The sequence below is a fragment of the Gymnoscopelus braueri genome (assembly GCF_963280865.1).
Source record: "Gymnoscopelus braueri genome assembly, chromosome: 18".
Taxonomy (NCBI): Eukaryota; Metazoa; Chordata; class Actinopteri; order Myctophiformes; family Myctophidae; genus Gymnoscopelus; species Gymnoscopelus braueri.
The window spans coordinates 50,028,221-50,044,383 of NC_137618.1; the positions used below are offsets into that span (position 1 = coordinate 50,028,221).

Sequence of the window (16,163 nt, forward strand, 5' to 3'; positions counted from 1 at the left end):
CTACTATATGCTTCTCAGACCAAAGACTGTGGTCACTACTAGACACTTCTCAGACCAAAGACTGTGGTCACTACTAGATGTTTCTCAGACCAACGACTGTGGTCACTACTAGACACTTCTCAGACCAAAGACTGTGGTCACTACTAGACACTTCTCAGACCAAAGACTGTGGTCACTACTAGACACTTCTCAGACCAAAGACTGTGGTCACTACTTGACACTTCTCAGACCAAAGACTGTGGTCACTACTAGACGCTTCTCAGACCAAAGACTGTGGTCACTACTAGACACTTCTCAGACCAAAGACTGTGGTCACTACTATATGCTTATCAGACCAAAGGCTGTGGTCACTACTATATGCTTCTCAGACCAAAGACTGTGGTCCCTACTAGACGCTTCTCAGACCAAAGACTGTGGTCAATACTAGACACTTCTCAGACCAAAGACTGTGGTCACTACTATATGCTTCTCAGACCAAAGACTGTGGTCACTACTAGACACTTCTCAGACCAAAGACTGTGGTCACTACTAGATGTTTCTCAGACCAAAGGCTGTGGTCACTACTATATGCTTCTCAGACCAAAGACTGTGGTCCCTACTAGACGCTTCTCAGACCAAAGACTGTGGTCAATACTAGACACTTCTCAGACCAAAGACTGTGGTCACTACTATATGCTTCTCAGACCAAAGACTGTGGTCACTACTAGACACTTCTCAGACCAAAGACTGTGGTCACTACTATATGCTTCTCAGACCAAAGACTGTGGTCACTACTAGACACTTCTCAGACCAAAGACTGTGGTCACTACTAGACACTTCTCAGACCAAAGACTGTGGTCACTACTATATGCTTATCAGACCAAAGGCTGTGGTCACTACTATATGCTTCTCAGACCAAAGACTGTGGTCACTACTAGACACTTCTCAGACCAAAGACTGTGGTCACTACTATATGCTTCTCAGACCAAAGACTGTGGTCACTACTATATGCTTCTCAGACCAAAGGCTGTGGTCACTACTAGACACTTCTCAGACCAAAGACTGTGGTCACTACTAGATGTTTCTCAGACCAACGACTGTGGTCACTACTAGACACTTCTCAGACCAAAGACTGTGGTCACTACTAGACACTTCTCAGACCAAAGACTGTGGTCACTACTAGACACTTCTCAGACCAAAGACTGTGGTCACTACTAGACACTTCTCAGACCAAAGACTGTGGTCACTACTAGACACTTCTCAGACCAAAGACTGTGGTCACTACTAGATGCTTCTCAGACCAAAGACTGTGGTCACTACTAGACACTTCTCAGACCAAAGACTGTGGTCACTACTAGACACTTCTCAGACCAAAGACTGTGGTCACTACTATATGCTTCTCAGACCAAAGGCTGTGGTCAATACTAGACACTTCTCAGACCAAAGACTGTGGTCACTACTAGACACTTCTCAGATCAAAGACTGTGGTCACTACTAGACACTTCTCAGACCAAAGACTGTGGTCACTACTAGACACTTCTCAGACCAAAGACTGTGGTCACTACTAGACACTTCTCAGACCAAAGACTATGGTCACTACTAGACACTTCTCAGACCAAAGACTGTGGTCACTACTAGACACTTCTCAGACCAAAGACTGTGGTCACTACTAGACACTTCTCAGACCAAAGACTGTGGTCACTACTAGACACTTCTCAGACCAAAGACTGTGGTCACTACTAGACACTTCTCAGACCAAAGATTGTGGTCACTACTAGACACTTCTCAGACCAAAGACTGTGGTCACTACTAGACACTTCTCAGACCAAAGACTGTGGTCACTACTAGACACTTCTCAGACCAAAGACTGTGGTCACTACTAGATGCTTCTCAGACCAAAGACTGTGGTCACTACTAGACACTTCTCAGACCAAAGACTGTGGTCACTACTATATGCTTCTCAGACCAAAGGCTGTGGTCACTACTAGACACTTCTCAGACCAAAGACTGTGGTCACTACTATATACCTCTCAGACCAAAGGCTGTGGTCACTACTAGACACTTCTCATACCAAAGACTGTGGTCACTACTAGACACTTCTCAGACCAAAGACTGTGGTCACTACTAGACACTTCTCAGACCAAAGACTGTGGTCATTACTAGATGTTTCTCAGACCAAAGGCTGTGGTCACTACTATATGCTTCTCAGACCAAAGACTGTGGTCACTACTATATGCTTCTCAGACCAAAGACTGTGGTCCCTACTAGACGCTTCTCAGACCAAAGACTGTGGTCAATACTAGACACTTCTCAGACCAAAGACTGTGGTCACTACTATATGCTTCTCAGACCAAAGACTGTGGTCACTACTAGACACTTCTCAGACCAAAGACTGTGGTCACTACTATATGCTTCTCAGACCAAAGACTGTGGTCACTACTAGACACTTCTCAGACCAAAGACTGTGGTCACTACTAGACACTTCTCAGACCAAAGACTGTGGTCACTACTATATGCTTATCAGACCAAAGGCTGTGGTCACTACTATATGCTTCTCAGACCAAAGACTGTGGTCACTACTAGACACTTCTCAGACCAAAGACTGTGGTCACTACTATATGCTTCTCAGACCAAAGACTGTGGTCACTACTATATGCTTCTCAGACCAAAGGCTGTGGTCACTACTAGACACTTCTCAGACCAAAGACTGTGGTCACTACTAGATGTTTCTCAGACCAACGACTGTGGTCACTACTAGACACTTCTCAGACCAAAGACTGTGGTCACTACTAGACACTTCTCAGACCAAAGACTGTGGTCACTACTAGACACTTCTCAGACCAAAGACTGTGGTCACTACTAGACACTTCTCAGACCAAAGACTGTGGTCACTACTAGACACTTCTCAGACCAAAGACTGTGGTCACTACTAGATGCTTCTCAGACCAAAGACTGTGGTCACTACTAGACACTTCTCAGACCAAAGACTGTGGTCACTACTAGACACTTCTCAGACCAAAGACTGTGGTCACTACTATATGCTTCTCAGACCAAAGGCTGTGGTCAATACTAGACACTTCTCAGACCAAAGACTGTGGTCACTACTAGACACTTCTCAGATCAAAGACTGTGGTCACTACTAGACACTTCTCAGACCAAAGACTGTGGTCACTACTAGACACTTCTCAGACCAAAGACTGTGGTCACTACTAGACACTTCTCAGACCAAAGACTGTGGTCACTACTAGACACTTCTCAGACCAAAGACTGTGGTCACTACTAGACACTTCTCAGACCAAAGACTGTGGTCACTACTAGACACTTCTCAGACCAAAGACTGTGGTCACTACTAGACACTTCTCAGACCAAAGACTGTGGTCACTACTAGACACTTCTCAGACCAAAGATTGTGGTCACTACTAGACACTTCTCAGACCAAAGACTGTGGTCACTACTAGACACTTCTCAGACCAAAGACTGTGGTCACTACTAGATGTTTCTCAGACCAAAGGCTGTGGTCACTACTAGATGCTTCTCAGACCAAAGGCTGTGGTCACTACTAGATGCTTCTCAGACCAAAGGCTGTGGTCACTACTAGATGCTTCTCAGACCAAAGGCTGTGGTCACTACTAGAAGCTTCTCAGACCAAAGTGCTTGACTGTGCCCGTGCTGTTTTACATTTCTGTCTAATAAAATATTCAATCAAGCAATCAATCAATCTCTAATAACATGTGATTAATTAGGTTTACGTGTGCATAAATGTCCATGTTTGTATAAGAAATGACTAGTTTTTACGTAGCAGACGTCACCTCTGTAATTTAGTTCATGAATCCATCAGCCACTGTAATCCAAACGTTCTCTTTGGACTGCTTCAGCACATCTCTGACAGTATGCCTACACCTACAGTAGGACTGCTACAGAGCATCTGACAGTATGCCTACACCTACAGTAGGACTGCTTCAGAACATCTCTGACAGTATGCCTACACCTACAGTAGGACTGCTTCAGAACATGTGACAGTATGCCTACACCTACAGTAGGACTGCTTCAGACCATGTGACAGTATGCCTACACCTACAGTAGGACTGCTTCAGAACATCTCACAGTATGCCTACACCTACAGTAGGACTGCTTCAGACCATCTGACAGTATGCCTACACCTACAGTAGGACTGATTCAGAACATCTGACAGTATGCCTACACCTACAGTAGGACTGCTTCAGAACATCTGACAGTATGCCTACACCTACAGTAGGACTGCTTCAGAACATGTGACAGTATGCCTACACCTACAGTACTTAGCTGACATAAAGCAGTGATTTCAAAGCATTGCAATGGGTCAAACGATACGATAGAGTCGCAAACGATACACAGCATTTAACATTAAAACAATGTAACTGGTAGTATGGCTATAGTATTCAATTCAATTCAATTCAATTTTATTAAAGTGTCAAATCACAACAAGTTGTCTCAAGACACTTTACATATAGAGAAGAGACCCGACAATCCCACCCTGAGCAAGCAATTTTGCGAGAGTGGCAACGAAAAACTCTTAACTGGAAGAAACGTCAGGCAGACCCTAGGCTCTAGGGTGGCGGCCTTCTGCCTCGACTGTGTCGGGGGAAAGAAGAGAGAGAGAGGGAGAGACTGAGGAGAGACAGAAAGAGATACAGTACAAGTAGTAACAATAACAATAGTAGCAAATATAATAGTGTAAGATAGTATATGATAATATAATATAGTACAGCAAAAATGTGTATGCAGTATATAATGGTATAATATAAGAATGTTAAGATCATATACAATAGTATGGTGGTATATGGTAGTATGGTAGTATTGTGGTAGTATGGTATGGTGGTATGGTGGTAGTATGGTAGAATGGTATGGTAGTATGGTATCTTACAGTGTCCAGTCCCAGACAGAAGGCCTCCAACATGCTCTGCTGGGGGTCCAGGCTCTGCTGGGGGTCCAGGTACGTCCAGTTCTGTCTGCCCTCCACGTTGCTCAGCCTCCATCGCTGCAGGTCAGTGGCTGGCTCCGTTTTATATGGACCTCCCCTTCTACGAAGATATCTGGAAATGTTTTTATTTTTAAACAAAGATGATGATAATAGTACATTCTTACACCCATGTTATCAATACACATGGTTAGTTTTTTAATGCTTTTAACAAAACATTTAAATAAATGTTTGAAGTTGTGAATATTTGTCTGAAACACAAAGGTGTTTTCTGGCAGAGTGCAAGTTTAGATTAGAAAAAAAGGAAACCAGACCAAAACATTGTATAAATCTTATGTAATTCATATATATAAATCCTTTAAGAATATATTTTCACCAAAAATATTTTTTAATTAGTGTGTTAATAAATAATATTTTGTAATGTTTTGGTAGGACATACATATATATATATATATATATATATATATATATATATATATATATATATATATATATACATATATATATACACATATATATATATATATATATATATATATATATATATATATATATATATATATATATATATATATACGAACATGTACTTTAACAGACTTTTCTACAAAGGGGTATTGATACTTTTACTTACTATTTGCAAATTAATACAATTCCATGTGCTTATTGTAAGTCGCTTTGTATGAAAGCGTCTGCTAAATGAATGTAATGTAATGTAATGCTAAATGTTAAGATAATAAAAGCACTTCATTAGTTTGGCATGTTAAAAACTGTAGGGTTAATTCAAATCTCTGTAAAATCAGTGATGTTGTTGACAGCCTTTATGTTTGCTTAATTTGATGATTTAATATGTTTGAACATTGGAAACGCTGTATATAATAATATATAAATGTACTGATAGTTTTATACTAATGAAAATACTGTATATAATATATAATAACAACGTTATTCATTATAAAATATAAATGCACTGATAGTTTTATACTAATGAAAACACTGTATTATAATATATAAATGTACTGATAGTTTTATACTAATGAAAACACTGTATTATAATAAATAAATGTACGTAGGTTTATACCAAAGAAAACACTGTATATAATATATAATAATAATGTTATTCATTATAAAAAAGTGTAATAGTTTTGTTACCTGCACAGGTGTGAGTGCTAATATAAATATAAATATAGATTTATCATCTTTTATAATTGTCTTTTACAACGACATTTAATCTCATCATGTAACTTATTAATATACCCCTTAACAGACGATGTCACACTGGTTGCAAGCGTCATACTGGTTGCAAATGAAACCCATTCTGTCAGGTCTCGCTAGGACGCGCAGCACTAGCCAACACACAAGAGGGGGTTGGGGTGTGCTGAAACCTGCACACCCCAAAACAACAGGTTGAGAATTGATTGCATGAAACAATCACCTGTGCATCCAGTCTCAATGTTGGTAAACAAATAATTGGTCTATACAATAATAACATAATAATAACATTATAAACAACATGTAAAAGTTCTAAATAACATAATACTCACGTTCCTTGTGATAACTTTATAATAATAATAATAACATTAGAAATAACATAATAATATTATAAACAACATGTAAAAGTTATAAATAACATAAAGTTAATACTCACGTTCCTTCTGTCATTGTGAAGAAACTCAATGCATGAATTCTAAACCTCGGTTTCTCTCGTCCAGTCCGAGGCTCCGCCCCCTTTCGCGTTGCTCCCTGGGTATTGTAGTTTTTAATAGTGAGTGGAGCAACATGGCTCCACGCGCCACGGGACTACATTTCCCAAGGTTCACCGCGGTGCCTTCCGATGGAGAGACGATGAGCCCAGCTGCAGCTGTCCAACCACAAGACAGAACGGCTACAGGAGTGGGTGGATCTGAAGAGTTTACCGTCCAATGAACGGGCAGTATCCGTTGGCAGCAAACGGGACGAAAAAAATAGCAGATCTACAAGCTCACAACGCGGTGAGCTTGTAGATCTGCTATTTTGTGCGACACCGCCGCTGAACTAAGTATAAATCACCCTTAACAACACTAACACAAATATGAATGAGAAAACAAAAAGCTAAATAAAGTGTGTGTGATATTGTCTGTTATTGCAATTTACTTATTTAGGTATTTAGCCTTAGACTCTTATCCAGAGTTTATTGTGTTGCTGATCTTATAATAATAATATTGTATTATAAATGTACTGACAGACTTATTGTGCTGCTGATCTTTTTGTCCACACACACACACACACACACACACACACACACACACACACACACACACACACACACACACACACACACACACACACACACACACACACACACACACACACACACACACACACACGCTGCAACCCGATCGCCAGAGGAAACGTTCTCTTTGAACGTTTTTGAAATTCCGTGCATAGACAACTGGAAAACCCGAAATTCCGTGCATAGCCGCCTCGCATCTCCCCCATTGTGACTAAACCATTTCGGAGGCGCGCAGTCTCAAGGGAATTGTCGCCACGTAAGGGGCCACCGAGCGAGCTAAAGCGAGCGAGTTGCCGTCCCGAACGTTGCGACATTCCCTTGTGCCTACTCAGCGCCGTTTGAGTTATGTACCGATAAGCACAGAATCGTAAATTTTGTTGTGGGGACTGCTCTGCTTCCGGGTTTTTCCAGGTTGCGACTGGTTACGCCCACCGTGGGACTCGCCGTACATATGCATGGAATTTCGGGGTTTCTAGAAGACTATGCACGGAATGACGTGCACTGGATCCATGCAATGTATACTAATTCTCTGGCGATCAGGCGGCACACACAGTTAGGACTGACTGTGGGTAGCTACTGGGACGTAAGTCGGGGCTTGATCAACCCCGGCTGGGTCACCTGGGCGAGGGTGTATGTTGTATGTTGCGAGACCCGAAACACCCGATGACCCCAGGCTACAACACTGATGATACGTCCTAGGTGCATCCATGTGATGTTTTTCTTTAGTTATTCTATTTATAGTGGCTCATAGGAATAGACTATGTGACAACCAGGAATAGTTTGGTGACCACTGACAGCCAGAATGTAGACAGCATCCGGGAGCAGTATGGGTTAGCGTCCCAGCCTGTGTCTTCCATGAGGAAGAAGCCCAACAAATCCACGGTGAGGCCTTTAGGAGGGCCATTCAAGCTAGTCGCAAGTGGAGCCTGCAGTACCACCAAGGCCCAAGAAACCATCACGCCAGAAGGACATGTTTGGAATGGGGGGAGTCTGGTGCAGCGCTCAGGTCCTGGACCTGGTAAGACGAAGGAGGCCAGGAGGCCATCCACAGAGCCTAGTCCCTCCACGTGCCAGAGCCTCTCCTATCTTATCTTATAATGATAATATTATATTATAAATGTACTGACAGACTTATTGTGCTGCTGATCTTTTTGTCCACACACACACACACACACACACACACACACACACACACACACACACACACACACACACACACACACACACACACACACACACACACACAGCAACCCGATCGCCAGAGGAAACGTTCTCTTTGAACGTTTTTGAAATTCCGTGCATAGACAAATGGAAAATCCGTGCATAGCCGCCTCGCATCTCCCCCATTGTGACTAAACCATTTCGGAGGCGCACAGTCTCAAGGGAATTGTCGCCACGTAAGGGGCCACCGAGCGAGCTAAAGCGAGCGAGTTGCCGTCCCGAACGTTGCGACATTCCCTTGTGCCTACTCAGCGCCGTTTGAGTTATGTACCGATAGGCACAGAATCGTAAATTTTGTTGTGGGGACTGCTCTGCTTCCGGGTTTTTCCAGGTTTGCGACTGGTTACGCCCACCGTGGGACTCGCCATACATATGCATGGAATTTCGGGGTTTCTAGGCGACTATGCACGGAATGACGTGCACTGGATCCGTGCAATGTATACTAATTCTCTGGCGATCAGGCTGCACACACAGTTAGGACTGACTATTGCGAGACCCGAAACACCCGATGACCCCAGGCTACTAACACTGATGATAGGTCCAAGGTGCATCCATGTGATGTTTTTCTTTATTAGGGTTAGAACACAACACATAGACAATAGACATGTGTGTGTCAGTAGTGTGTCAGTAGTGTGTCATGTCACATACACATGTGTTTGTGTGGGTAAATAAGAACACAATGTTCATAGATTTGTTTATTTGACAATCATATTGTATTGGTTTACATTTTGACATCTTATGGAACATCCGTCACACGACATTCAACAACAAACACATCAAAAGAGAATTATCCTTCATACATTCTGTTGTTCAAAAATGGTGCATTGATTCACCTTTGGGGACAAATAGCGTTTAATTAATTAATTAATTCATTAATGACATACTGGCGTTCATTAGACAAATGTTTACATTCACTACAGCTCTGGTTCAAACAGTATTAATTCATTAATTTATGGCCCTATATGCTGTTTACTTCATCGTACAATAAATAGCATTAGTAGCAGATCTACGTGTATTGACTTTTTTAAATGTTTATTTGGGAGCGCTCGGGTGGGGCAGTGGGAAAGTCCCTGCCCACCACCACAGAGGTTGGGTGTTCGAATCCACGTGGTGCATCCGGCTGTGTCGGGCGTCTATAAGAACACGGGGGAGGGGCCAGGCGGGGAGGAGGAGGATAAGTGTCACTGCATGTACTCCTACGGGCTGGGGGCGGAGCCTGTCAGCAGGGAGTGTTGCGCGGGAGGAGTAGGACGAAGGCTCTACATCCTCCCGGTGGGGGCTCCTCACTGGCAGGTGAGTCAGTAGGATACAGCAGTGGCAACACAGAAATATGGGGGGGAGGAATTATTTAGCATAACAACTAAATTGGGGAGAAAAGGGGGGTAAAAAAATATTGGCTCTTCTAAATTTTGAGAAAAAATATAAATGTTTCATTGGGCGGGGTTTACTGTAAATACCAATCGTTTTTTGTTCGACTTTAATTAATCAATCGTTCCAAAAAAAAAAAAAAAAAAACACCATTTGATTCAGATCTGATTTGGGAATCCTGGGCAAAAGGCACAACATTTTATGAATGAATCAAACAAAATGATAAGTCTCATAAAAAAAAACTTTGGTCAAATAAAATCACTATGAATCCATCCAGACATTTTTTTTTTTTAATAAACAAAGAAAATAATAAAGTGTACTGTGCCAATCTCCAATGCAAGATGATTTGAATATTCATAAATGTTTGTTCTGAATGAATGCTGGTTCATTAGAGGCTGGATCAAATATAACATTTATAAAGATTATTTATAATACTTGAATAATTCCAGCCACCTTTCCCCCATTCAACTCAAATGAGTTCTTTACAATAATAATAATAATAATCATAATAATCATAATCATAATAATAATAATAATAATGATAATACACACGTACCACAGTGCACATGGACATGAAAGATGACTAATATATAGTAAAATATATTGACTAACATGACTAATATTATATAGTAAAATATATTCATTACATGAATCCACAACACATTCAGATATTATAATTATACGACAACTATATTATAATTATTTTATAATTATAATTTACTAACTGTATGAGCTCCACTAGGGGGCTCCACTGAGACGTAGGGCTGGGTACTTTAGAGTTTTAACCATTCCGGTTCCTTAACAGTCTGATTCCTTAAGGGTCCCCTTTACATTCCTATAGGGGGTTCCAAATGGACCCCTACTCTGAGAGTGTACTAATGGAACCAGATGGACCCTTAAAGGTCTGTAACTCTGAGAGTGTACACATGGAACCAAATGGACCCTTACAGGTCGGTAACTCTGAGAGTGTACACATGGAACCAAAAGGACCCTTACAGGTCTGTAACTCTGAGTGTACACATGGAACAAAATGGACCCATACAGGTCCATGAGGTTCCATTTGTACAAATGTAAATTGTGGGCTGATACCGACACCGATGTGTAAAATGACGGCGATACAAATACACAGAGATTTGTTTGTTTGTTTTTGTCGATATTATTTTCCCCTCTTACGCCACCAGGGAAACAAATACGTACATCTCTGTTGTAAAACATGTTGCAACTCACCAACATCTAGCATATGGGCTACTGTATGTATATGTATACATATATGTATACATGTATACATGTATATATATATATATATATATATGTATACATATATGTATATATATACACACACACACACATATGGGCTACTGCCATCGGTGTTGGACACGTTACTAGCTACAGCATTTTAAAAGTAACTAGTTACGTTACTATAGTTACTTTCGCGTTACTTTTATTTATTTATTTAGACTTCAAAATGTATGTCTCTGTTGCCGGGCAGAAACCAACGATGTGCAAAATATTAACTTTTCAGTAAATGAAAAATAAAACAACACTCCCTCATCAAAGTTGGTGATTTTACACATTGTCAGATACTTGAATGTGTGTTTATATTATCCTCACTTTACCCAAATACATTATATTATATTATATTAAATACATTATATCATCATCACTTTACCCAAATACATTATATTATATTATTATTATATTAAATACATTATATTATCATCACTTAACCTAAATACATTATATTATAATTATATTAAATACATTATAATATATTATATTATATTATATCATATTAAATACATTATATTATATTATATTATAATTATACTAAATACATTATATTATATTATAATTATAGTATCATCACTTTACCCAAATATAGCTCAAGTGGAGTTAGGAGGTTTTTGACCATTAATGTGGAGATGTTGTTTTGTCCATCATTGATTAGAATGACAAAGTCAAACGGGAAAAACACCTGAGTTGGAGTTAGGATCCAATGGGGTTAAGCACTTTTTAATAATTTTCATTGGTTCAATATTTGTAAAACCCACACACAGACGTAAAGGCTGTTCAATAGCACTATATAATTAAAAAACAAGAAAAAGTAGAAAAATGGAGATAGTTGGTTTCTGCCCGACAGCGACGATGTATATGTTTTCACGTTGCTGAAGCACAAGATGACAACTCTCAACCTTCATCTATTGTAGCCCACTATGATGACACAACTCTCAACCTTCATCTATTGTAGCTCACTATGATGACACAACTCTCAACCTTCATCTATTGTAGCTCACTATGATGACACAACTCTCAACCTTCATCTAGTGTAGCTCACTATGATGACACAACTCTCAACCTTCATCTATTGTAGTTCACTATGATGACACAACTCTCAACCTTCATCTATTGTAGCTCACTCTGATGACACAACTCTCAACCTTCATCTATTGTAGCTCACTTTGATGACACAACTCTCAACCTTCATCTATTGTAGCCTCACTATGATGACACAACTCTCAACCTTCATCTATTGTAGATCACTATGATGACACAACTCTCAACCTTCATCTATTGTAGCTCACTATGATGACACAACTCTCAACCTTCATCTATTGTAGCTCACTATGATGACAACTCTCAACCTTCATCTAGAGTATCGCACTATGATGACACAACTCTCAACCTTCATCTACTGTAGCCTCACTATGATGACACATCTCTCAACCTTCATATATTGTAGCTCAGTATGATGACACAACTCTCAACCTTCATCTATTGTAGCTCAGTATGATGAAAACTAGTAGATACACAACTAGTTACCGAGTAAAAAGTAGTGGCGTTACAGTAACGAGTAACGTGGTACTTTGTAACGCGTAGTTCTAACACTGGCCATCGGTGAATGTCAACTTATTTGCAGATGCCGATAAGTGGCCGATATATGGGTGGATCCCTAACAATTAGATTATAATTAGATTTGAATTTATTAACATGAATTCAACACATTCAGAGCAGAACCTGTTCAAACATCCAGCAGATCTACAAGCTCGGCTATTTCCGGCCGAGCGATTTGGTGTAGAGGGAAACAGGGAGGGGACCAAGCACAGAGCCCTCCACATACTTCCAAAAATACATTGAACATCTCTAGCTGCTCATGTCACACAACTGTTCTACCTCTGGTGTACATAAATAAACAATTTACAGCTTACATTATTTATATATATATATGTATATATATATATATATATATATATATATATATATATATATATATATATATATATATATATATATATATATATATATATCTCATATTATTATATGTAAATAGCATCTAAAATACAACAGTGTATAAAATGAAAGAAGCAGCATTGTACAGCCTGAGCGCAAAGCATGCTGGGAAAATGATCCCAGTTTACAAACAAAACAGAAAGTTAAAAAAATAAATAAAATAAAAAACTTTAGCGCAAAATTGAATGAGACAATAGAGACGATGGTGATAGAGCGTTTTGTCTTTGTCTCTATTCTCTGAAACTAAAACTACTCAAATTAAAATAATAATAATTCAGCCAGTTCTTTACACTTGTAAACCTGTGATGTTTGATGAAGGGGATTTTATACTTTGTGGCAACATCACTGTTGAGCTCTATTAATAGAACAATAACATCACTGTTGAGCTCTATTAATAGAACAATAACATCACTGTTGAGCTCTATTAACACATTTAGTGCCAGAGGTTTTTTAAAACAGGGTAGATCTAATGCCAGCGTTCTTACCGTTTACGCTGCGCTGTTTAGAGCTGTAGACGGCTCCACGAGGACCCGGATGTAAACAAATGGTGCGTGCACGATGGTCGCGGACCGACTGGAACAATAAAATTTCTAACGCGATCCGCCATTGCAGAGTGATCGCCCGTCGAAAATGGCTCGTTTTCACCACGGTAAAAAATATTTGGAGATATGGAACTTTTTCCCAAGATCTTATAATGGGAGTGGACGGGAGGTAGGTTTTTTGGACAGGATTCACATCCCTCCATTCCATTTTACCGCGTCCGCGGATCATTCCAAAGTTGTGTTAGAGCGCCCCATGTGGAAGAAAAAAAAATCTCCTCCCGTAGATCTACGGTTATGGCACTCAATGTGTTGATAGAACAATAACCTCACTGTTGAGCTCTATTAATAGAACAACAACATCACTGTTGAGCTCTATTAATAAACAATAACATCACTGTTGAGCTCTATTAATAGAACAATAACATCACTGTTGAGCTCTATTAATAGAACAATAACATCACTGTTGAGCTCTATTAATAGAACAATAACATCACTGTTGAGCTCTATTAATAGAACAATGATCAATCCATCGTGTTGGAACTGATGTAGTAGAACTTTAAAGGAGTAGTTCAACCAAAACACGGCAGATTCACACCTGTAGTTCAGTATAGACTAGTATTAGTTTGGTAGTTCGGTAGACTAGTAGTAGTTTGGTAGTTCGGTAGACTAGTATTAGTTTGGTAGTTCGGTAGACTAGTAGTAGTTTGGTAGTTCGGTAGACTCTGTGAGATTCGGGGCTGTAGTTAAAACATTGTTGCATTTCCCATTTGGTGTGGTTTGCATTCACACTGCACTTTGTCAAACGCATCAAACATGTAAACATAATAATACTAATATTATAAACATGTCATGTGGTTGAAACGGTCACTTGTTTATTGGACAGCATTTCTAGGGAAACTTATGGAAGTCCATTGGTCCAAATAAACACCACAATGAAATAAATAAATAAATGCATTTATTTAATTGTAGGCTATTTTTTTAAAATATGACTGTTTTTTATTCATTCATTTCATTGTCTATTTTATGTATTATGTATTTCATTGTGGTAGGCCTATTTATTATTACATTTCCGGACTTATGGAGTTCTAGTGAAACTGCAAAAATTTATTGTTTCTGGCTTTCTGGCAGAATGACGCACAGCCCCTTTCCTAAAATCCCCACTAGAAATACACAAGTCAGATGGATGATGTGCCAGTGATATTATAAGCCTGTTTTTTCCCCATTCACAAAGGCGATCTTTTTGCAAGTCATGCATTCGGCATTTGGTTTAAATTATTCCTATTTGGTCAATATTTCTATAATAAGTTAATGATTTGGTCGGAAGTTATCATCCTTTTTAGAATAATACATTGAAAAACATATGTACCACTATAACCATTATTATCGAGTGTATTTTGGTTTACTTGTTATTTTTGGCTGGGATTGCATTCACACCTACATTACATTACATTATGTAATTTAATGTAATGTAATGTAATGGGATTGCATTCACACCTACATTACATTACATTCCGTAATGTAATGTAATGGGATTGCATTCACATCTACAGTGAAGCCAACTCTGGTGCACTTGGAAGCGAACCGAGACCCCCATTCTTTTTGGCAAACTAGGGTTGTTTTTTTTGGTCCGCACCAGAGTTGCAATGCGTGTTCACACCAGCGCAAACGAACCGCACTTTCCGACAATACGCTCCAGGGTTCGTTTTAATCGCACTAAAACATCCAGGTGTGAAGGCCCCCTTATTTTCTGTCAATTCCACACCCCATGAAGCCTTGAATTCATGGAGCATTCCATCCTGAGACATTCCTACTGACGGCAGAAAGATGCTAATGTCTCCCGTAGGAGACTAGGAGGCTCAGGAATGCGACAAAAACAAACAAATAAATCTCCATGAATTCAAGGCTTCATGGGGTGTGTAATTGACAGAAAACAAGTATTTATTTCTCGGTGAACTACTCCTTTAAGCTCCTACTTATTGGAAACAAACAATTAGCATGGTGGTCCACAGACTGCAGCATTAGAGGGAGGAAACAGTGCCCCCTAGAGCATGAAGGGTGTGTCTTTTAGAGAGCGGGATGAACAGCGCCCCCTGCAGCATGAGGGTGTGTCTTTTAGAGAGCGGGGAACAGCGCCCCCCTACAGCAGGCCATCCAGGTTCTTCTCGGCCGTCTCTTTGACCTCGTCGCTGCTCTTCTGGGGGCGAGGCTGGTTGTCATAGTCCTGAAGGATCTTCACCACCTCGTGGTGTCCGAAGTGAAGAGCCTCGTCCATGGGTGTGTTACCCCACCTGAAAGTACACACATCTAATAAACACCAGTGCATCAAAACACACAACCTAACACCATGGTGTCCGAAGTGTAGCGCCTCGTCTGTGGGTGTGTTACCCCTAATAAACACCAGTGCATCAAAACACACAACCTTACACACCACGGTGTCCATGGGTGTGTTATACCCCACCTGAGAATACACACCTACACACATCTAATTATACCAACATACATCACAATGTTGGTACAGTATGGTATGTAATCTATGGTA

General features: G+C 40.0%; 2 protein-coding genes and 1 long non-coding RNA gene across 7 annotated transcripts in view; 1 reads left to right on the plus strand and 2 right to left on the minus strand.

The window, feature by feature from the left end:
* The window catches only part of lss (lanosterol synthase (2,3-oxidosqualene-lanosterol cyclase)), a 74,339-nt gene extending 67,714 nt beyond the window's left edge, over nt 1-6,625 (minus strand). The window contains exons 1-2 of the mRNA XM_080412960.1: nt 6,582-6,625; nt 4,883-5,051 (exon numbers count right to left, since the gene is read on the minus strand). Coding sequence (XP_080269086.1) covers nt 4,883-5,051; nt 6,582-6,595 — 183 coding nt within the window. The 5' untranslated portion in view covers nt 6,596-6,625. The remainder of the gene's footprint in view (nt 1-4,882; nt 5,052-6,581) is intronic.
* A 5,694-nt stretch (nt 6,626-12,319) lies between these two features.
* LOC308105712 lies at nt 12,320-12,907 on the plus strand. The gene is made up of 2 exons (XR_013934930.1): nt 12,320-12,408; nt 12,447-12,907. It is a non-coding gene; the product is annotated as an uncharacterized lncRNA (long non-coding RNA).
* Nucleotides 12,908-13,126: 219 nt separating this feature from the next.
* Nucleotides 13,127-16,163, minus strand: part of LOC308073782 (glutaminase kidney isoform, mitochondrial-like) — a 65,983-nt gene continuing 62,946 nt past the window's right edge. For 2 of the 5 annotated variants that reach the window (XM_080412924.1, XM_080412923.1), the window contains exon 18: nt 13,127-15,912. In XM_080412924.1, coding sequence (XP_080269050.1) covers nt 15,762-15,912 — 151 coding nt within the window. In that variant the 3' untranslated portion in view covers nt 13,127-15,761. The remainder of the gene's footprint in view (nt 15,913-16,163) is intronic. The other 3 variants (XR_013932042.1, XR_013932043.1, XR_013932044.1) reach the window with 3 other exon arrangements.